The following is a 22,373-nucleotide window of genomic DNA, read 5'->3' on the forward strand; positions in this document are numbered from 1 at the left end:
CCTGCTTCTCTAGATGGGGTTTTATAATGCTTCAGGTTGGCATCACTGCCTATAGCTTAACGTGTGATGCGAATCGTATGAGTTTCCGCTGTGAAACAAACCCGGTTCTTCCGTGCCGATTGAAGTTTTTGTTTGCTTCCCAACAATAACAACACGTTACAATTAGATACCAACCAATAATTAAACCCATGGCTAAAGTTTCAGGGAGATCCAGCCATTACTATACAACTACCTCGGTCAACTGGGTATCTTTGACATAAAAGTTGCGTAAATGGTCCCTTAGGCAAAACACAACAAACGTGCGTGTCATTGACAACACCGGACACAGTAGGCCAAGTGAACAAGGCTAGAAGCCGTGACTCCATCAACAGCAAAATTCGTGGTTTTGCGATAAAATAATCATCTTTGACATTCCTCAAGTTCAGCTTCGTTTGTAATGCTCTGACCTTCATGAGAGAAACATAATTGAAGTTCGCCGGCTACTTCGTTATTCCAAACGTTCTCATAACATGGTTGTTGTTATCGGGAGATGACACACCACGAATATCTAATGGCTTCCGCTGGAAGTTCAATTAAAAAAACAAAATATGGAGATTATCTGAGAATCCTTCCAGTCACGGAGCGACCTTGGCTGTGGGATTTCCCGTTTCTTGGTGTAACTTGAAAAATAGATTTTGTGATAAATACAGCCAGGAGCCCGGGAAGAAGCTTAGAAATAACCAAGTATTAGTCAGTGTTTAGCGTGACCATTTCTTCTAGTTTTCATTTTGGATTCAGGTGTTGTTGGTGACAGAATTTGAGTTGAATACGCAGCTCAGGTAAGAAAGGAATTTGGTTATTCTAGTTCACTCTTAGCTAGGAATGTTTGTGTGTCATTAATTTTCAAGAATTAGGACTAGGAATTAGATTTTTGGGCTTTCGGCATTTATGACTATGTTAGCCCGTCACGTATGAGGGATGACTTCCCTTGTCGAGCACAGGGCCGGATTTAGCATTTTGGCGCCCCTAGGCCCAATAATTTTTTCCGCCTTCTAGTCTGGTTAAAGTTACTTTCCTAAAAACCTTTATTAAAAAATTACATCAGGCCTATATGTTAATTGCTTAAACATCACTCCACGATGCAATATTGCAAGTTTTTTGAGGAATTTACTTGGTTCTGGGCTTAACAAAATACGGTTAATGTATTAACAAAAGATTGGTGAACTTTACTAACAATTATTTGTTCCAATGAACTTCAAAATCAGAGTGCTTTATTAGCCTGATTTTTAAAAATCAATTCAAAAAAATGTTAAATTATGGTTATTTATTTTTATTTCTAGATAATTTTTTTCTCTCGGCCGTGCGCCCCCTGGGAGCTTGCGCCCATAGGCCAGGGCCTACCGGGCCTATTGGGAAATCCGGCCCTGGTCGAGTACACTATTCGAGGAAAAGGAGGAAAGAAAGGATTCGGGAAGGAAGGAAGCGGTCTGGAAACTATATGTTAGATACCATTCCGGTATTTGCATGGTTTGAATGAGGAAAACTGAAGAAAACCTCACTCACGAAAATTCTTTTACACTTTTTCGACCGCATGTCCTCATCAATTTTCAAGATCGATATTCAAATAAACAATCGTTTAACTCTAATGCTGTAATACACGAACTCGTTTATATTAAACCTTATTTATTATAGTAGAAGTAATTCTCTTCTGATATTCTGTAAACTTGTGGAATATAAATGTTTCGCTAATGCGCAGGACCGTAGCTAGAGATTTTGGCGCCCAGGGCGAAGTAGAATCCGGTGCCTCCGAACAATCACCTATTCAAACTTTTCCTTCCATTCTTTTTTCTTTTTTTTTTTTTTCATATAAGAGAATCAGCTTTTGTTATTATGCTATGCTGAATTATTATCTAGCAACTTGGAAAGACCATTGCAACAGCTAAAAATGACCATTATGTACTCTTTTACAAATGAGAGCTCCTTTCAGGAGGCTTATTTTGGCTTAAACTTCACAAACTAATTTTGATTGTATACAAATCCACAGTTATGGAAATTTACAACTATTTACAACATATCCTACTTTCGATAAGAAGGGAAATTTCAAAACATTAGAAACTATGTGCTTTTAAAATGTTCGTAATGTGAGATAGCTTTAATTTCCAGTCATAATTGTAAACTTTTGTAATTTTATTCTGTATGTGACCATACAAAGAGAATTTAATTTCGATTCTTTTACGGTAAAATATATATGATGTGTGTAAAAACATCACACAACTAAATACGTACCCACAAAATAATCCTGGCGATACAAGTAGTTGATGCAGAAATAATCCCAATAAATTCATTCAAATTGGAAGCATTTCATAATGTCAATCGAATAATAATAATAATAATAATAATAATAATAATAATAATAATAATAATAATAATAATAATAATAATAATAATAATAATAATAATAATAATAACACTGTTGGGTTAAGTTCTGACCCCTTAAGCTCCTATTCTACAACTGCTTCAAGTAGGAAAATGTTATTATTCCCCTTGTTTAACTTTATTTTTAATAATCCCGCGCAAACAGAAGCTTCGTATGTCTCTTTACCCTTCTCATTTTGATGCCTTTATTCTGATTGTCGTAGAAAAACGTGATTAACTAAGCAAGATCATCAGCATCAAAACGCCGAACATGTATTTCAGATCCGTGTGCGTGGGTTTCCTCGAGGTTCTCCCGTCTCCTCCCATTTTCCTCATTCCACCATCCTCATATTTCATCATTACTGTCTCTTTTAATCTAGCTGACATAATCGTGGGGCGTAAAACTTAAAGATTTCACGTATTTCATATTTTGACCATTTCTGATTTTGAAAACGATTCTGCCTAAACCATGTCACTACTCGGCACCTTTATATCACATTCTCATTAAGAAATCATATATAATAACTTTTTTTTTTAAGTAATAAGTAAAAACTTGTGACTCTTATTAAAATGCTTGGGTTGCGAGTAGAGGGAGCAAGAAAATTTTTACCGAATCTATTTCTTTGCAAAGCGACAATATTTATTTAATAGGGCTTCAATACTTTTTCCTGGTGACGTGTCGTTTATTCATTTCCAACATTTCTTCTTGCTCCTTCTGCGCTCTCTTGCTATCAGTTTCCGGGGCAATCGCTCTGCTCGCCCCCTCTAGCTGCGGCTCTGTTAATTCGCGTACCTTTGATACGTGTGATTAATTCTTTACAAGGCAATTGAGAATCATCTTGAATTAACAGTTAGCGAAATCCAGCGTACAAAGCTAGAAATAAAGGCATCCGATGTGCTGACCATACATTACCTAGCTAGAAGTTGTAAAGCTGGTCATAGTTCCTCGTAAACTAGAACCCAGGCAGGAGATTATTTTATCTTTGATTCTCTATGATTGGTGAATCATTGAAGGGAAGGTAACTATGGACAATAATGAATTAAAAATTGTTTTGTTCATGAGGCGAGGATAAGCCGTAGACTGCTTTACCACAGTGACGAGATCAGAGGAAGTCAGTCTGTCCCTTAGGCTAAAAAGTTTTAAGGCCCTTGGAGAAACACAATAGTTGAATAGCAGAATAATGAGCGTGCAAACTAAATACAGCTTTATATTTCTACATAAAGAGTTCATTATGAGGGAACAATTTATGACGATTTACTAATAACAATATTTATGTATTGCTTTAGTTTCAAATGAGTGCTAACGTTTAGGATGGGTGGTGGACAGCATCGTTTCCATGGGTTTTCTCGGGGGTTATCCCGTTTCCTCCCACATTCTCCGTCCATTAATTCTTCCATCATCATTCACTTGCCTTAATCATCCGTGTCCCTTAGCTTAAAGAACATAATCATAGGACGTTAAACTAAAATGTTTCAAAGACTTATTCTAGGCCAAAACTCTCCATACATACGTAAGTATCTCCATCTACATTGGATAAGCTAGATCAATACATCTGCCATTATTCAGGATACATATATGCAAACTTTATCCTGAGTTCGCCTTTCTCGCTAGTGTAGTATCTAGCGCACTAACATTTGCTGCATGAGGTCCTGGGTTCTATTACTAGAGGAACACCATAGAATGCATTACAGTCACTCAGAGAGATGAAATTTCTAGTCTAACATCACATGGTTATGTTCTTTAGGCTAAAGAAGACATATGATTAATGAATGTGAAATGAGAATGTGGGAGATGATGGGATAACACCAAGAAAACTAAAGAACAGGGTATTCAGCACAAACTCATATAATCTGGAATTGAATCTCGGAACCATCGCACCAGAAGTGAGTGGTCTACTATCGAGGCATCGTGTACCCTACATTCGTTCAGATACCACTTCAAAAACATAGAGCCATCGGTCCCACTAATTGCTGACAAAGGATTAATCAATGAATCAAGATTTCCAGAACTACGAATGCAGAAACCTTGATATTGCTTCAGATGGTCCATGCTGATAATCTTAACCTCCCAGCATGAGTTTTAACAGGTAGAAGCCAAAGGATAGTAGTGGCCAATCTACGGGATTCAGTCTTCCAGAAAAAGCTGCTGGAAATCATAACTTCAGCCAATCTTGTAATTTGTTAGCATAATGTAAGTAACGTACGGAAACGTGTACGTATGGAAACTTTTGGACCAATCTGTACTTGTTTTAACCCTTTTAGGATTTATGGTATATTTTTATACCATGGCGTAGTATCGTCTTTGACTGCTTATTTAGGTTCTATAAAAGGTATTTAAGCCGGGTTTTCTTTTATTGGTCAAGTCAAGGATGAACCAAAGAACACTCCAGATGCGTTTTGGAAAAGGATATTCAACTTGGCGGCTCCAAGTGGGAACGCGGGGGCGTTTTTTTTTTTTTTTTTACTTAAGGCAAAATTCATTTTTTTTTAATCCTTTAGTTTTCAAGACATCAAATTGAAACTTTGCATACAAATTGTGTGTCCTTTGCGTATTTCACAAAAGTTTTTGAGATCCTTACGTGAAACCGGGACCGGGACTGAGGGACACAAGTGTCCCGAGTTGGTGACATTTTCAAAAACATCCTGTTTTTCACGCTTTTTCCGGTTCAAGTGTACGCTACGAACATGTGAGTGGTGCCGTTAGAAAGAACTCGTTATACTAGTTGAACCATGACTCTAGACCATACAGTAATGATGCAATAATTTTATATATATATATATATATATATATATATATATATATATATATATATATATATATATATATATATATATATATATAGGGCCTAAATTCAGACTTTCAACAATTTTTTCTGACCTTCGTTTTCAAGATACAAGATTGAACTTTTGTACACGTATTATGAACATAACAACGTATTTTTTTACATAAAAATAATCAGAACACTACATGAACCCAGGCCCAAGCCTGAGGGGCAAAGTGTTTTGGCGAAATTTTTCAAAAAGAATCAGGATATTTCCCGAATTTTCCGGTTCAGGTGTACGATATGGACATGTGAGTGGTACCGTTGGAAAGGGCTCATTATGCTGAAGAAAATGGCATTTGAACCATGACTCTAAATCAAATAGTAATGACGCAGTATATTTTTAAAGGGTTTATAAACACACACACACACACACATATATATATATATATATATATATATATATATATGTGTGTGTGTGTGTGTGTGTGTGTGTGTGTGTGTGTGTGTGTGTGTGTGTGTGTGTGTGTGTGTGTGTGTGTGTGTGTGAAAAAATGGATCACCTTCAGACTTTCAAAAAATTCTTGCGACCTTAGTTTTCAAGATACAAGATTGAAATTTTGGATACATATTATGTGCATAACAGTGCATTGTTTTTTTTTTTTTTTTTTTAAATCAGATCCCTACGTGAACCCACGCCCGGGTCAGAGAGGCGCAAAAATTTTGAATTTTTTGTTTCGAAAAATCTCCCGGTTTTTACCGATTTCCCCGTTTCTGGTGCATAATACGGACAAGCGTGTTATACTGTTAGAAAGTATGCTTTACCCTGGGAAAAAAATTACGTATGAACCATGATCCTACAATAAATAGTAAGGAAGCAGTAGCTGTTTGAGTGAAAGTCTAAAATTTACCTCAAAAAGTGGAAATCCTAAAAGTGTTAAATAAGCCATGTGCAACAGCGGGCCCCCGGGCCGGTTGCGGCAAACTGAATCCATTTATCCGACTGGTTGTCCTAAGAAAGTAAAGAATTATAACATATTTCTAAAAATTTGTAGCTAGTACACTTCTGTAGTGAGTACGTGTTCGCACTTAATTTCTTATTGTTGATTTTTGTTTTATTTCAGAGATAAGATTGGAAAAGAATGACGAAGTGTGTGTGGCTTCTCCTATGGACAGTGATTGTCACTCAAAACAGTTACGTGAACTGTTTCCTTCCAGATGGTCTCATCCCAGACTCCATTGAAAATATCACGAGTAATATCCCTGTTCCAAATCCAGTGAAAATTGTCCCACAAGCTGTTTCCACGATCTCAAAGACAATTGGGGACACAGTCATAGAGACGGTGGAAGATTATCAGGATAGAATAAAAGCTGTTTATCCAGGTAAGAGAAAGGTACAGCTCACAGATGACGAGAAGAACCCTAAAACAGGGGAAGCGGAGAAAGGTCAACGACACGGTCAAGTCCATTTTCGGTTTTGGAGGTGTGATCTATACTTAGATGTCGTCTGCTACTCCGGGTAAAGCTATATGTGTGCTATTCCGTCGCGTCATTTGAAACCCCCGTGCGAAAAGTGGGCGAGTCCATACCTACGTCATACTATTTCTGCTAGGCTTCTTCTCGTGATCTGTGAGCTGTACTGTCAGGACAACTGTTAATGGTTTAATGCTAAATAACTATGCACATACTAATTAGAGGAAATAGTTTAGATAAGAGTTAGTTTGTTTCTGTAGTTGCTCTGGACTTATACTGTATACCTAATGCTATGTAGCGCTATGAAACGCGAGTATCTAATGAAGTTACTTTTATGTAATTTTAGTTGATGAAGTTTAATCACCGTACCTATATGAGACGGGACCTCTTTTTAAAAAGAAATCAGAAATATTAATCAGGTTTACATAGGTATCCGAACCAAATACTTTAACAGGGAAACGAACCCGGAACCACGCGAAGAGAATGCTCAGCCTCAAAGAGACATTTGATGATTTGTGATGTATATGGTTGTTACCGATTATCTTTGTTTCAGTTTAACATGCCACGATTGTGCCTTTTAGGCAAAGAGAGACGGATGATTAAAGCAAGTGAATGAAGATGGAAGAATTAGTAGGATGAAAATGTGGGAAGAGAGGGAGTATTCGAGAAAACCCATGGACACGATCTTGTCCACCACAAATTTGCTTGGCCTCAGAATGTGACAGATTTAACAGCCGTCGGCAAAACATTATGGTTTGTGTGTCGTGTTCTCCACGAGACGGAATTGCTGCCGCTATAAGCAGTCCACAGTCATTTTTGGCGTTGAGGAATGTAAAATACTTTATTTTTTTTTAATTTGGACAATCTTAAATAGTTATGACAACCCTGTTGAGAAGCCAATCCCAAGTGTTCCAGGAAAATACACAGTTTGTGTCGTCGCTCGGACAATATTCTTTTTGTTCGTAATTTTATGAGGAATTGATTATTTCACACGGGCTCGAGATACAAACCCTTCTTCTACCTATAAAGCGACATAGTCAGTCACCTGACCTTTTCAGCCAATCAGGGATCGAATTGGTGCAAAGCGGCTGAACAGCACCACTGTTTGCATGCATTGAATTAGTCCTTTTTCAGCTGTTGTTAGTGAGCAAACGTGTCACGAGTTTCCGTATTGTTCATGGAAGGACTCATCTCATAATTTCTGCGATAGGCTTCAATATTTGGTAAATTTTGCTGGAACTAATATGTATCATAAAGCATTATTCAACGAATACAGTAGTAGACAATGTTGTAAAAAGTGTTTAAGAAAAACGGAAGAAAATACCTTTCGCAAATTTCAAACTACGGCTAAAATCAGACCAACTCATATTTCATAGGTCGTAGATGGACAAAATGCGCAAACACAAAAATCAAAATTAAATCTGTTACATAAAGGTTAAAAAGGCACCAGTAAATAATTTTGTTAGTAATTCGTAAAAGTCATTTCATTTTGTTTGTCTCCAGAAATTTGTAATTAACGTATCTATTTGTAGTTATATATTTTCTTTCGTACTATTTCTTATTAAAAATATCAATTAGATAAGACGTAAAATCTTTTTAATGCAAAGTTACATCCTACAACAGTAAGATAAATATTACATGAATTATGGTATCACTTTCCGGTACTATTTTTTTCTATATAAAAATAAAAGAACTATGTTTGGGACTTAATAACTCTTGAACCCCCGCGGGGCCGCGGTGGCTCAATGGTAGAGCGTTCACCTCTGGTGCTTGGGGTCCCGGGTTCGATCCCAGCCCCCGCCAAGTGAACCTTGTGGTGGACAAACACCGTGTGCGTGGGTTTTCTCGGGGCTCTCCCGTTTCCTCCCACTTTCTTCATTCCACCATTTCACTCATCTCTCATCATCATCGTCTCCTTTAGCCTAACCGGCATAACCGTGGGATGTAAAACTCAAAGATTTCATTTCATTTTCTTGAACCCCCGCCCAATATCAACCAAATTTTCAACATAGATGAGGTTCGGGCCTGGGATGGTTTTTATCATTTCACTTTGACGATGCAACTTATGGAAAGGAGAGGGGATATATATATATATATATATATATATATATATATATATATATATATATATATATATATAAATGATCTAAAATGACCGATATTAGTGTTGAATCTATAGTTTTCGGGGTCGGTGAGATGATTAGTGACACTTCCGAAGAAGTTTAAATCCAAATTCAGTCCCGCAACTTCGGGGAGGGGATAGATGATTGAAAATGGCCGATATTAGTGCCTAATTCATAGTTTTCAGGGTCGCTAAGATGGACTGTGACATTTTCGATGACGTTTAAATCCAAATATAGCCCGGCAACTTCGGGGAGTTGGGATATATCGTCGCATGAGAACCAGAGGAACGTTAACTCTATTTTCGTAGGTTTATAGGCGAGAGGACAAAAATATTATTTTCTTATAAAGATGTGTTTTTAATAAGATGGTAATTGAGCTATATTACAACAAAACATCGACAAGGAGAACAGATGCCGTTAGCTTCCATTTACACTAAGCGGGGCTTTCAAAATTATGTCGAAACATAAACGAACCAAAAACCGCCTTTTTTTTTTTTTTTTTTGAGTTACGTTCCTCTGGTTCTCATGCGACGATATAAAAATAACCGAAAATGACCGATATCAGAGAGCGCTTGAGTAATACTAAAAAGTGACTGACTAACGGAACACATTACTAATTTTCTAATTTTAACCCAAATAATTGACGCTAGTACTTATAAGCAAGCCATTTGTTTGTTATTCTACGGTGTGATGGGGTAGTGATACGGGCCTACCTCAACGTCAGTGGTATTATTCATACCGCATACGAAATGAAATTGATAGTTGAGGTTGTTGGGGATTACCATAGTTGCAGGCGTTTTATGTTTGTTTTATACTTGAATAAATAATGATTTAATTTAGTGTTTGGAAGATTTTCTTTATAAGGGTCTCAAGTAATTTTTTCAGAATTTTCGTGAGGAGATAGAACTCTTTTAATAGGATCAAATATGCTTCTCGAAACAAGAAAACACTTTCAATACGCCTTTTCGAGACAAGGCTGTCTCAAATCTAGTCTCGAGCGCAACCCTACCCCTGTGGCTGATGAGTTGCGTACAGGAGGTGACAATCTGAGACCCGTTAATCCGATATTTCGTATATCTGAAACCAAAAGCCGTAAATTAATTAAGAACATTAACCCGTAACGTTTTTGCGTGTGTTCAATAGCCTACATAAGTCGTCAATAAGTTCATATATGTACCGTGTCCTGCAAAAACGAACTAAGCGCCACTTTCATACTTTTAAGAAAATTACGTTTAAAGGTTGATGTCCAGCACTAATGTAGCCGTAATCAAAAGTGAAATTATGTTTCTTTTCTTGGAAAGGTGTTGGTTTTCCTCTCTTTTCGATTGTGCAAAACGTTCTAATGCTTATCAGGAACCAATCGTCGCATTTACGTGGATTTTCAAAGTTTCGCGCTTAGTTCATTTTTGCATAACACGGTACATATGGCGTGGAGTGTTCATGTTCATGCACTTTTAATGAAAAGGAACAATTACAATCCAATGTACATAGTACAATTTTATAATTACTATTTAAACTTCTAAATAAAGTACAGAGTATGGGTATCGAGGGCCTCTAATAATTCTGTGCAAAATATAATTTTAGAATATTCAAACAAGTAAACATCTTATAGTTTCTAATCAATTATACAGAGGTTACTTTTACAAACGCAAAACTCACTTGTATTTTGATATTTCTGTATTACTTTCTAACGTTTTAAAAGGTTTATCTTCTTAATGACTGTTTTTGCTCCTTTCAAATATATTTACTTTAAAGGTCTTTAGTTCTCGAAAGTAATTTGCAAATAATCTAGAACACGCAGTGTATGTGTCTTAATTACGGCAACAAGTTCACATAATCCGAAACATTTACTATCCAAACAGGTAAGAGTCCCAAGTTCCAATTAGTTCCAAGTGGAAATCGACAATTGTTCGATAATCAACAACCAATAAACAGATGTGTTCTGGCAACATTGTTTTTAATTAGTCATCGTACAGCAGGTCTACAAGGATGATTCGATGCGCAGAGTAACGCAGTTATTTTGTAAGAGATCTTTAACTCGGCTTCCATACGTAAAAACATAGCATTTGATCAAATTTGCGAATTTAATGCTGTTACTTTTAACATCCGAAAGATACCAGAATATATGTATATTTGAAAGAATTAAAATAGTAATTTCTTAAGTCATACCCGGAATGTAACAAGTATAAGACATTTAAACGTATTTACTGTTGATAAGTATTTTTTCCTTCCTCAAATGGAGGTAATACATGTATTTTCCAGGGACGAAGTGGTGTGGCGCTGGAGACAAAGCGAAAACATATTCTGATCTTGGAGTTCTGGAAGGAACGGACAAATGCTGCAGAGACCACGACTCCTGCCCTGATAACATCCCTTCTGGGGAACAAAGATTTGGATTAAACAACACTTACGCTTTCACCAGGTAGGTGACCAACAATTGGTTCTTCCAATCCAAGAGATTATTAACGTGTCATTCTGGGAAACTAATTGAGAATATATCTACCTTGTCAGCTAGCCTTTCTCTGCATATAATTTTCCTTTCTCCCAGTCAATACTGTAGTTTGATTTTTTTTTAAAAAAGTTGAAGAGCAAATACTAAATTGTATTTGCAAGGATTGATAGATGCTGAATTTCGATAATTATACTGAACAGCCAGTTAATAACATAAACGACTACAGTAGATACCCGATTATCCGAGCCTCAACGATTGAACGTGATGTACAACAGTTAATGTAAGTTTACCTCCAGTTATTGTATATCTCGTGCCTTTACTCCTTATCTCAGGCTTGTATCGCACTTCCCCCCTCCCTTTTCTTTGCAGAAAGTATTTTACCATCCGAGCCAGTGATGCCAACCTGTAGGAAATTTCCCATATCATGGGAATTTTTAACCTTATTTTCTTGGAAAGGGATAAAAAGCAGCATATATGGGATTTTTCGTGAAGATCGAAATTTACGGCTTATTCATTTAGATATTGTAAAAAGTGACTATCACAGAGAAATTTAATTTTTAATATTACAGCATACTTTTAATTAGTATAATTAGTATAATTAAAATGGGATTTTTTGCCTCTCGAGATGAGATTTCATAATGTTTCAGGTTGACATCAGTTATCCGAGCTCAGTCATATCCACATTAGCTTGGATGCTCGTGGTTCTACTGTATCCCCCCCAAAAAAAACTTACATATCCAGATTGCTCTATATTAATCGATATTACGATAATACTATGGTACTAATATCTTTAAGCGATTGTATACTTGCAGTAGGCTTAGGGCCAATATACAAAACGTTGATCCCAATTATCTTTTAAAACCTGATATCCACGGTTTCGCTAATTATATAATCATCTTCAACATCATCATAAGTAATCGGGGGAGTCATTTAGGGGGGGCAGGGAGGGGCAATTGGCCCCCTGAGTTTGTGATTTCCATAGATTTTATCAATAAAATAGTAGTAAATCAGTGAAATACGCGAAATTTTACTTATATCAAGGGGTTTTGCCCCCCCCCCGCAAGCAAAATCTGAAATGACGCTCCTGTAAGTAATACACTAAATATAAACTATTCCCTACTTTGCTTATTGCAAGATTGAAGTATCTCTCGCCCAATAATTTAATCCTCAATAAGAATGTGAAGATGTACCTGATTTCTATGGCAAAAGACAAAGCCAGCCCTAACAGTACCTCTGATCACAGGGTTTGATTCTGTTTGCCTAGTTGATTTCACTTAACATTACTTTTCAGGGCACAGGCTATATGAGACGGTAACTACTGATTAAACAAGGATCACAAACTAAACAAATAACAATTTGAACAATAGCAGGGACATCTTCCGCTGCGATCCTGAGGTGTCTTAGTGGACAATACAACAATAAGTGAAATGGAAAAGTATAGGCCTTCATCGCAATATTGTTGTTAACAGTCAGTAAATCAATAGAAGAAATAAATAACGGCTTTGCAGAGATGTAAACATAACTGTGACGTAATTAGTGTTTTGTTATTTCAGGAGCAGTTGTCGCTGTGACAAGGAGTTCTATGATTGCCTTAAGAAAGACGGCTCAACCATTTCTACGAAACTGGGCAAAATTTATTTCAATTTAATGAAATCCGTTTGTTTTGACTTCGATCATCCCATAAGGCAATGCGCAAAGACAGAGAAATGGTAAGAGGATTTGTATGTTAATTATATTGCGCATAAGGCATTGTAATAAAGAATACGCTAATATATACTATTATATAAGAGTAGAAATGACTCACTCATCTCGCCTAGGCCATACTCCGTAGGTGGAAAAGCAAAATTTGGAGAGAATACTTCTTTCGTCAGAAATTCAATTGATAAGGAAAGATTGTTGGAAAATTTTATCCTAAGCGGGGAAAAGAATGATTCTTCGTTTGTTAAGCATAGTCGCAAATACTTGAACTTAGATGAAATTTTGCATATAAACTCTTCATTAACTCTAGGAGCAACAAGTGGGGAGACTTCTGAGGCTCACAAATTATTATTATTATCATCATCATTATTATTATTATTATTATTATTATTATTATTATTATTATTATTATTATTATTATTATTATTATTATTATTATTATTTACATTTTGTAACATTTCTAATTCGATAAAACATCTGAAAAAAGGGATATTGTCAGGCTCGACCCCATTCGTCATAAAACATACCTGCTTCGTTTCTAGTGTTTTGTTTTTACTATTTATAAATAAACAAAACGTTGTGGGCCTCAGAGACCACCTCCTTGGTAGTATTAAGGGGATATTTACCGGATACACTAAATGTTAGATTACAGTGTTTTGGCTATTTATTTTATTTTTCTTTGAAACAATTTTGGTACTACAACATGCAGGAACACTTTGCATCGAAACTATTATGATGCAGTGTTGTCAACTACACATTATAAATATTTAGTATTTATATTTTTCTGGTTATTTCCTTGGTACTAAAATATTCTTATTTTCTATTAGTTTATTCCTTGATTTGCACATTTTATTCGGTAATGCAAATAGAACAAATGGAAGCAGTGGTACGTATGTTGCAGTGAATACCTTGTAATATTCGTGACTCTGTAGTGGAGTCAGTTGCAACACTGACAGACAAGTGCTGGCTTGTTTGCTCACGTTCTGCATGTGCATTCCACAGGTGCTAAAACCTGACGTTATGCTAATAGAGAAATTGTAACTTCGGTTGTCAACACTGCTGCTCTGGTAACATCCCCTATAGTGCCCAATGAAAGTCCCTTACACTGTATACTTTCTCGCGGAAACAAAATTTAAAAGAATTTCACAATTCTAAGAATAACCAGGATGGAACGTATGAAAGGATAATCGTGAATTCATTGCAAAACTGAAACATACCCCAGTCTTCCCCATTCCACCCCACTCTTCCGTATCGTCATCTAAATGCGATTAGAAGCCACCTTTGTACACATACTATACTGTACTAAGTTGTTATTCATCTGTATGATAGTTTTTTTTATATAGAAACAAATAAAATAAGTAGTCATACTTACTGACATAAGAAAGTTGTAACTTAAACAATTACACTCATATAGTTGGCAACACTGTTCTTAGAAACCTAGTAATAATAGAGAATAAAAATATATGATGTTTTAGACATTGCAAGTTCATATCAGACAAGTTAAATTATTTTCCGTAAGAAATAATGACCTTTAAGTTGTGAGTCTCAGAGGGCCCCCCCACCTCGCGTTGGTGTTTTATCTTTCATGTAACCCAAAAATACCTTGGTGTTCCTAAGGTTAAAAATAAGAAAATACGTATTTCAACGTTCTTGAAAATTCTACTTCTAACATAAGGAGTAAAAACAGCAGTATTTCTATAATGTTGACATTTCCCCTTATTTAGAAAATGTCCACTGTGAAAATTCGCTTTGCAGATAATACTCATTTAAGAATACACTTTTTTTCGATATATATTATTGTTGATTTATAAATATCAACATCAAATCCGAAAGTAACAGTAAATTTCAACATTTCCGGTTTTGATCGAGTATTGTTGACTGCGATGGTATGTTGTCTTGAAAGGCTGTGTACGTTGCAAAAGAACAGTTTGTCGTTCTTTTCCTACTTTTACTGTGTTGAGGATCATCATTGATACTAACAATAATTTGATAGTATCAATATAACAACAATATGACAATATAACAACAATTGATAAAAATTTAACCTTAATTCAAAATGGCGGATTTCAAGATGGCCGCCGTCAGGTATACCCTTACTATATGACTTCCCCCTAGTCCTAATATGTACCCATATAATTGTTATTCACCTTTTGTCGCTACAAGAGGTCTTACAGAGCTTTTACCTCCAACTGTATAAAGACTATTCTGTACTTCCATGTGATGTTCTGGTAGTTGTATCTCCTAAACCCCTGGAGCTTCGCACCTACAACTTCACTGAAATAATGACCACATTTAGTACTACTTTCTCATATGTGTCTCAGTCAGCAACTCGATTCACCCAAACGTAAGGTTTTCTTGTAAGAATAGATGATTTCTCACATTTACGGTTTGACTAGAAGGTTACCGGAGGAGATAAAACATTCTTCGGACGCTAAATCGATTGAAAAAAAAACTTCTGGACATCACTTACCGTTTTCGTTCTGCACAGAAAAATCCGTTGCGGTATTCTTTGCAAATATATGGAATCCTTATATTTACTACGGAAATCAGTACGGAACATACCTTATCCATATGGTACATACTTTTCCTGCTTAGATGTTGCATGATGCCGTTGCAAGATGTATTATATCGAACAGTCTTCCATATATTACATACATATACGTATGTTACGTACGTCAGCTATACGTTGCATACGTCCGTCTGTATGTGAGATCCTGACCACCTATATACAATTCTTTCGTTCGTGCGGATAATATGTTTATTCAGAACACTTATACGGAAAGTATATATAAAATGTACCTTTTCAGTTATACGTTTGCTGTACGTTAAGTCCAAAACCTACAGGATTAACACATGTAATCTACGTTTTTATGTACGCCAGATATTTTTTCCTCAGTGTGATACCTGTCCACAGGGAGACTAACGTTTTTAGCCGTATTATAACACTTTAGAAACTTATGCATAACATAGTTTGGAGGTGTAAAAATCACGAATTAAACTATTATTGGCTACTAATAGACACTTTTTAACGTCAGAGCAGTTGGTTGTTGTCAATCCTCACGCATGGCATTTCGTTTATCTTCGACTTAATCTTATTTAAATAACTATTAATTTTAAGGACAGTGAACCATAATTTTCAGATATATCGCATTAAGTACAATGGATACTGTCATCTTGTTAGAGCCAAAATGGAGGCTATGCTTTTATGTCAGTTTCATCCTAATAGGCGCTGGGACGCACCTACAAGGGGGCCCACCCGATCCACATTCTCCAAAACTTCCAAACTTAACATATGTTTATAGACTTTCTTAATAAAATTATACTTGTTAAACAGGCAAATGATTGATGTAGCATGAAAATTTGATCTCATATTTCATCTGTACTCTTTTTCTTATAAAAACTATCTAGTTTTATCATTTTTTTCTTCTGAAAATGTAGGAGGAAGTCTTTTACAATTACAACTCAGAGAAAAATCCGTTCTCTGGACAGCGGTATATTGTACAAATATACGGAATCCTCTTGCTTACTACAGAAATCAGTACGGAGCATACATTATCCGTATGCTACATAGGCACTGCCCTTAGATGTTACATCATGCCGTTGCAGAATGTCTGGCATCTAACAGTTTTCCGTATATCACATGCATATACTTATGTTGCCTTCGTCAACTATATGTTATATACGTCCATTTGTATGTGAGATCCTGACCGCCTACATTGTGTCATACGGAAAGTACGTATAGATGGAACACTTACACAGAAAGTATAATAAAACATGCGTTTTCAGTTATACGTCTGCTGTACGTTAAGTCCAAAAACTACAGGAATTACGCATGTAACCTATATTTTTAAGTACGCCACCTACATTTTTTGTCAGTGTAGTTTACAAAAAATAGTTTTTTATTCATCTCTGAAAAACTCCGCATCAGAATTTACTCTCATTCATATCACTTTGTTCAGCTGAATCAGATTAATCGATTGATACATGGCTCATATTCGGATATTTTTTTCGTTATGCACTAGAGTAATAGCCGATAGTTGTCTGCAAGTCTCTTTAATTATCGTGATGATTCGTAATTTATAAAATATTACTATTTCATGCATATTCATGATCTATCTAATGTTTTTGAGAAGAAGGCATTATATGATACACTGTAGACTAACATTTTAAGAGGGTAAAGTATGCTTTAACTGCAGTCGAAGAAGAAGGCAGCCAGTAAGTTATTTCAGGAAAGAAGTCACTAAATTTGCAGACTGACACACAATCATAGTCATACGTCTTGCAAATAAAATCAGTCTGCACTCATGAGTCTGATGAGGATCTTGGCTAGAAGATCGAAACGTCAAGTGTAAATGTGTTTTTATATTAAATAAGTGCAGTCTTGTTCAGCAGTGTGTTTATTTTTCTAAATTTTCAGATTAATTAATAAATGTTAGACTGTTTCTGAATGAATCAACAAAGTGGTTATGAAGTTTGTAGCCGAGGAAAATCTCACGAACAGACAACATCATAATGCTTCATATGTGCGTTACCATTGTCGACACAGCTTCTGAAATGTTCCAATATTTTACACTTCCAAACACTGCTATGCATAGCAATGGCAAGGGTTATACAATGGATAGATCAGTTTGTCTGTGTAGTGACAGGTATCACAGCAGAAGTTGTAATAGGTAGCGAGAAGCTCTTTTTCAGACGTGTCAAAAATACCTCCCATGTCCTCTCTCAAACTTCTGTTCAAATCGAAACGGTTTCCTGTTTTAACGTTGATCTCCATAGAACCAAAACGGTAACCAATAAGGAAAGCAGGTTGTTTTGGAATCGGTCATCTCAAGAACTGTTTCACTTTCTAACTTTGTCCCTCAACTAAAATAAGGAAAGGTAGAAATACATCACAATTCCGGCTTCAATATTCACTCCATGGAGCAAAAATGATAAGAAATAACGACAAATGACTCTTTTATATGCATTCACCGTCCCAAAACTAAATTTCATCTTGTCTCCCTGATTCAAACCGGAAGTGGTGCAAATTTGTAATTTGCGGTTTTAATACCAATCGTCGTAGTGAAAGAAAGAACTAAAAGTAGCGAGAAACAGTTTTCCGCAAGAATACTTTCCATCTTCGATCTCATTTCTCTATTACAACCAGAAATGGAAGAAATCTAGTACTATTTGGGGCTCAAATATTGATTTCCGTGGAAGGAAAAGGGCAACACAGTTTTTGGATACGGATTCAGCATAGTTGAGCTGTTATTCTTGTACTGAAACTGAAACCAGTACAACTTTCGGTTTCACATTAATTCCTGGGCGGCAAAATTGTTTTGCATATGGATTAAGTGTCCATCTATTATTTCCGGTTTCACTAACGTACTCGCATAGTTTGAAAGTCTGCCGTAACTTGACAACGTAAAACGAACCTTACTTGTTTGAAAAAAAAAATCTTTTCAACCTGTGAGGATCGAGAAAAGCCATTCTCCTCTTGCACAGATGATTCACCTTCGATTGTCATAGCAAACGCTTCAAACTTCACAATATCCTATGTCGCTACATTATATCGCGTGGTTCGCATTCAACAGATCCCGTTCAACGTTCAGAAAGCATCATCATCCAATCAACTGTTCGTACCAGGCTTTTAAATAGTATCGGAACCGAAAATGTATTGAGTTCGGGTCCCAGAACCTAAATAAACATTTTACTTCGTCATTCTACAAGAAGAAAACCGAAATATATTTTGACATATCAGTTCTGTTCACGAAACCGAAAACTAAAATTACATTCAACTTTCCAAACAATTTTATTATCGTGTTTTTGGAACATTTTTAGCCAAGCACCCTTATTCTAGGGGTGCTCCGGTGCTTCACCTCAGCCCAGAAATTTTGTGCGTATGCTGAGCACCCACTCAACGAAAAAAGAAGAAAGACAAGAAAGCAGAAAATAAAAGAGCTAAAGAAATAATCTAATATTTTGTCGTATTTGTTAAATTATAAGGGCCTGATTTTTTATAGAGCAGACACAGGAAGATTTTATAAAGATTAATCAAATACTTTACCAAGGAAGGGAACATGTAGAATTCCGAATACTGGCGCTGAACATAAAAAAAGTTACAAAATGGTTTCCGCTGTAACTATTTCCTGACGAGACGATCATTCCTTAGTAAGTAACTCATTCAACATGCAATTTTCGTACTATTTTTAGCTAAACATTGTCACAAATGGTAGGCGTTCATTCAAAATTGAGTGACGAAAAGTAAGATCCAGGGTTACAATCCTAGAGCCTCCCTGGTTACGCCGCTCTATTCTCGTTCAAGAATACAGATTTTCTACTTTGAATATGAAAAGAAAAACACTAAAAACAAAACAAATCGATTTTCTTTCAAAATACCTAAAACTGAGATTTCAGAGGGATCAATTTTCAAAATTCTCTGTAGAGGATCCCCAGTAAGTCTGGATGGCATTCCATAATACCAGATTTCTCGGCTATGGACTGTAAATTAAAGCACCATCCACTGATTTTGAAAACCAGGCGCTCCTGTCCTTTACTGAATTTCATTAAAAACTGTAAAACGAAGTTGAGCGACTGTGAGTTGATAACTCGTGGGAATCACTTACAGCAACCAAACGTTGAGCATATTCTCTTTTCCCTGTAATTTCGCTTCCATTTTAAAATTAATTAGTTCCGGTAATGAACCCAATAAATGTTTTCTACAAGAAATAGGTTTCAGTTCCAGAACCAAAATCGATAGGTTTCAGTTCGTAGGTCGAAATCGTTTCTCAAGAAAGCAGTTCTGGTTCAGAAACGAAAACCTAGTACCGCCCCTTCATATTTATCGATTTCCTCCTATTAACAGTTGAAGGGGTGGATTCCAAAAGAGCCTAAGTCAATTTTTGTCAATTTTGAAATATTGTTTCTATTAAGTTCTATTTCAGCATCTCCTTATATTAAACAGGGTTTCATGTCAAAATTCCATAAGTCAAATTAATTGTAGGCAAAAGAAAACAACGTTGTTTTCTAAAATGTCCTTAGTCAGCGATATTCTCTGAAGTTATTTTCTGATCATGCCTAAAAACAGTTATAAAACTCTTGCTATAGATGATTATTTCACAGTTATTTTACGAAAAGTACGCAATTACAAGTTTGTTTTATGTAGATTACTTTTCTTTTACGGAAATTGAATGATGGAAACACACACAAAATATTCGTCTCCTGAAAAACTTACTTTTTTGACTTTTGGCTCTTTTGGAATTGAGCCCTTCAATTGTGCATGATACTGTTTGCGAACGTAACTCAATCTCAACCTCAAACCACTTACTTTTCCTCAATCTCCGTCTCTTTCCACTTCAGACCCCCCCCCCCCCTCAATGTTACGTACTGCATTTGAAGATGAATGAATTGAAAGCCAACCGTAACTGCTCGGTTCGTAATAAGAATAGGAGTAATCTTGGTGTTGTCTCGCTGTACAACTGTGAAACGCAAATTGCCCTGAGTCTCTGTACGTCAGAGATAAGCTTCCTCTCAGCGCAGCACGTACGAGATATTCATTGGTAGCGTACCTGTTCCATGACTATTCGTACTTATCTTATCGCCAGAGATTTGTCTATCGAAGTGGCGGTTCTGGGTGGAATTCTCATCGGGAAAATGTTAAATTTTAACGCTATAAACTAAGGAAAGAAAGCTTAATACAGCTTCAGAAAATTATATACAAAACTTATTATTCTACTAAGATTTCTTCTTTAGGGATAAAATTTAATTTTTAACCGGATTCCCCTCAACTCGTAGTTAAAACGGACTGACTTCACTACTTTTGCAAAAGTTTCTTTCTAGATTTTAAGAACACCCTGTATTTGGTATGAGTGAAACTATGAATGTCTTTCATCTAAATGTTTTCTTTGTCTAGGTTTCTCCGAACAAGATGTACTAAGTACGACATGGACAGAAGGAAGTCGAAGCGATGGCAGTGGTTTGACAATCCAGCGTTTTAAAGTAGATGTCATGACATTTCCTCATCAGCTCTCTGTACAAATTAACCAACTGACAATCAAGCTTTGAGTAATCAAAGGTATACCCGCATACCAAATAAAAAAGCGGTTGTAATTTCATTTGCATATTTAAGCGATTCAAAGTTGATGAATGTAAGACATTTTACTTCATAAACAAAAAAATGTTTGTATTTTCGTTTCTTTATTTTTAAAACGCTTTTTTGTTGATTGTTCATATGACTCGTACTAAATATATTTCTACGACTTTCATCTATGTTTTATTTTATTAAAAATAATCCTCATCCTCAGAGTGATGAAATATGAAAAAGGTCACCCCATTATTAATTGGGTGACAACCGTTATAAGGAAGCCTTTCCACAAGAAACGTTTATTCTGCGATACTTCTGCAACAATTTTTATAAACGTAGCTCGTGAGTACTTCAAATTATATGCGCGTAGCCAAACAGTCTCTACAAAAATTGTTGCGAAAGTACCACAGGATTCTGAAACATAGATATTTGGATAGGGCACATACTAGTTCCTAAGTGAAGTCTTGAACCGACGACGGAGCTTTAAGGTCCCTTTTTTTTATGTTTTCGGCAACCTATAACTCCGAAAGGAAGCATTTGTGTACCCAGGTTGGTATATACTTCTCGTCTTATCTTGGTGTCAGAAATCACGTCGCAAACGTTGTCGGTGTTGTATATATACAGGGTGTTTCAGATAAAACGTCCAGTGCTTATAAATCCGAAACGGCTGAGAATAAAAAGATGAAACAAAAACTGAGATAGAAAAATGTCATAGGCCGCATCACATGGTGTTGTTGTGGTGACCCCCAGGGCTCTCCTTCAAGGGGGCCCAGGGTCCAACTTCAAATTTTCAAATAGGAACATGTATTGAATCATACCTCATTCAATAGTACTTGAAAAACGAAACAACTTTTGTAGGAAACAATTTTCGATTTGGGCCACCGTTTTTAAATGGCCGCAAAAAGTGGGTCCTATATCAGATAAAACGTCCAGTGCTTATAAATCCGAAATGGCTGAGAATAAAAAGTTGAAACAAAAACTGAGATAGGAAAATGTCATAGGCCGCATCACATGGTGTTGTTGGGGTGACCCCAGGGCCCTCCTTCAAGGGGGCCCAGGGTCCAACTTCAAATTTTCAAATAGGAACATGTATTGAATCATACCTCATTCAATAGTACTTGAAAAACGAAACAACTTTTGTAGGAAACAATTTTCGATTTGGGCCACCGTTTTTAAATGGCCGCAAAAAGTGGGTCCTATATCAGATAAAACGTGCAGTGCTTATAAATCCGAAATGGCTGAGAATAAAAAGATGAAACAAAAACTGAGATAGGAAAATGTCATAGGCCGCATCACATGGTGTTGTTGTGGTGACCCACAGGGCCCTCCTTCAAGGGGGCCCAGGGGCCAACTTCAAATTTTCAAATGGGAACACGTATTGAATCATACCTCATTCAATAGTACTTGAA

General features: G+C 36.2%; 1 protein-coding gene across 1 annotated transcript; it reads left to right on the forward strand.

The window, feature by feature from the left end:
• The first annotated feature begins 673 nt into the window (after positions 1-673).
• Positions 674-21,143, forward strand: LOC145691526 (phospholipase A2-like). Its single transcript, XM_081766936.1, has 5 exons — positions 674-818; positions 6,281-6,539; positions 11,015-11,174; positions 12,758-12,913; positions 20,794-21,143. Exons 2-5 carry the CDS (start codon positions 6,299-6,301, stop codon positions 20,876-20,878), a joined length of 642 nt encoding a protein of 213 aa, XP_081623062.1. The 5' UTR covers positions 674-818; positions 6,281-6,298; the 3' UTR covers positions 20,879-21,143.
• The last annotated feature ends 1,230 nt before the right edge of the window (positions 21,144-22,373 follow it).

Source organism: Thermobia domestica, chromosome 8 (genome assembly GCF_964235325.1).
Source record: "Thermobia domestica chromosome 8, izTheDome1.hap1.1, whole genome shotgun sequence".
Taxonomy (NCBI): Eukaryota; Metazoa; Arthropoda; class Insecta; order Zygentoma; family Lepismatidae; genus Thermobia; species Thermobia domestica.

Excerpts from the sequence above, each read along its gene's own strand:
- LOC145691526 (XM_081766936.1), top strand. The coding sequence starts at position 6,299 with ATGACGAAGTGTGTGTGGCTTCTCCTATGGACAGTGATTGTCACTCAA. Across the intron at positions 6,540-11,014 it reads AATAAAAGCTGTTTATCCAG|GGACGAAGTGGTGTGGCGCT; the intron begins GTAAGAGAAAGG and ends TGTATTTTCCAG. Across the intron at positions 12,914-20,793 it reads TGCGCAAAGACAGAGAAATG|GTTTCTCCGAACAAGATGTA; the intron begins GTAAGAGGATTT and ends TTCTTTGTCTAG.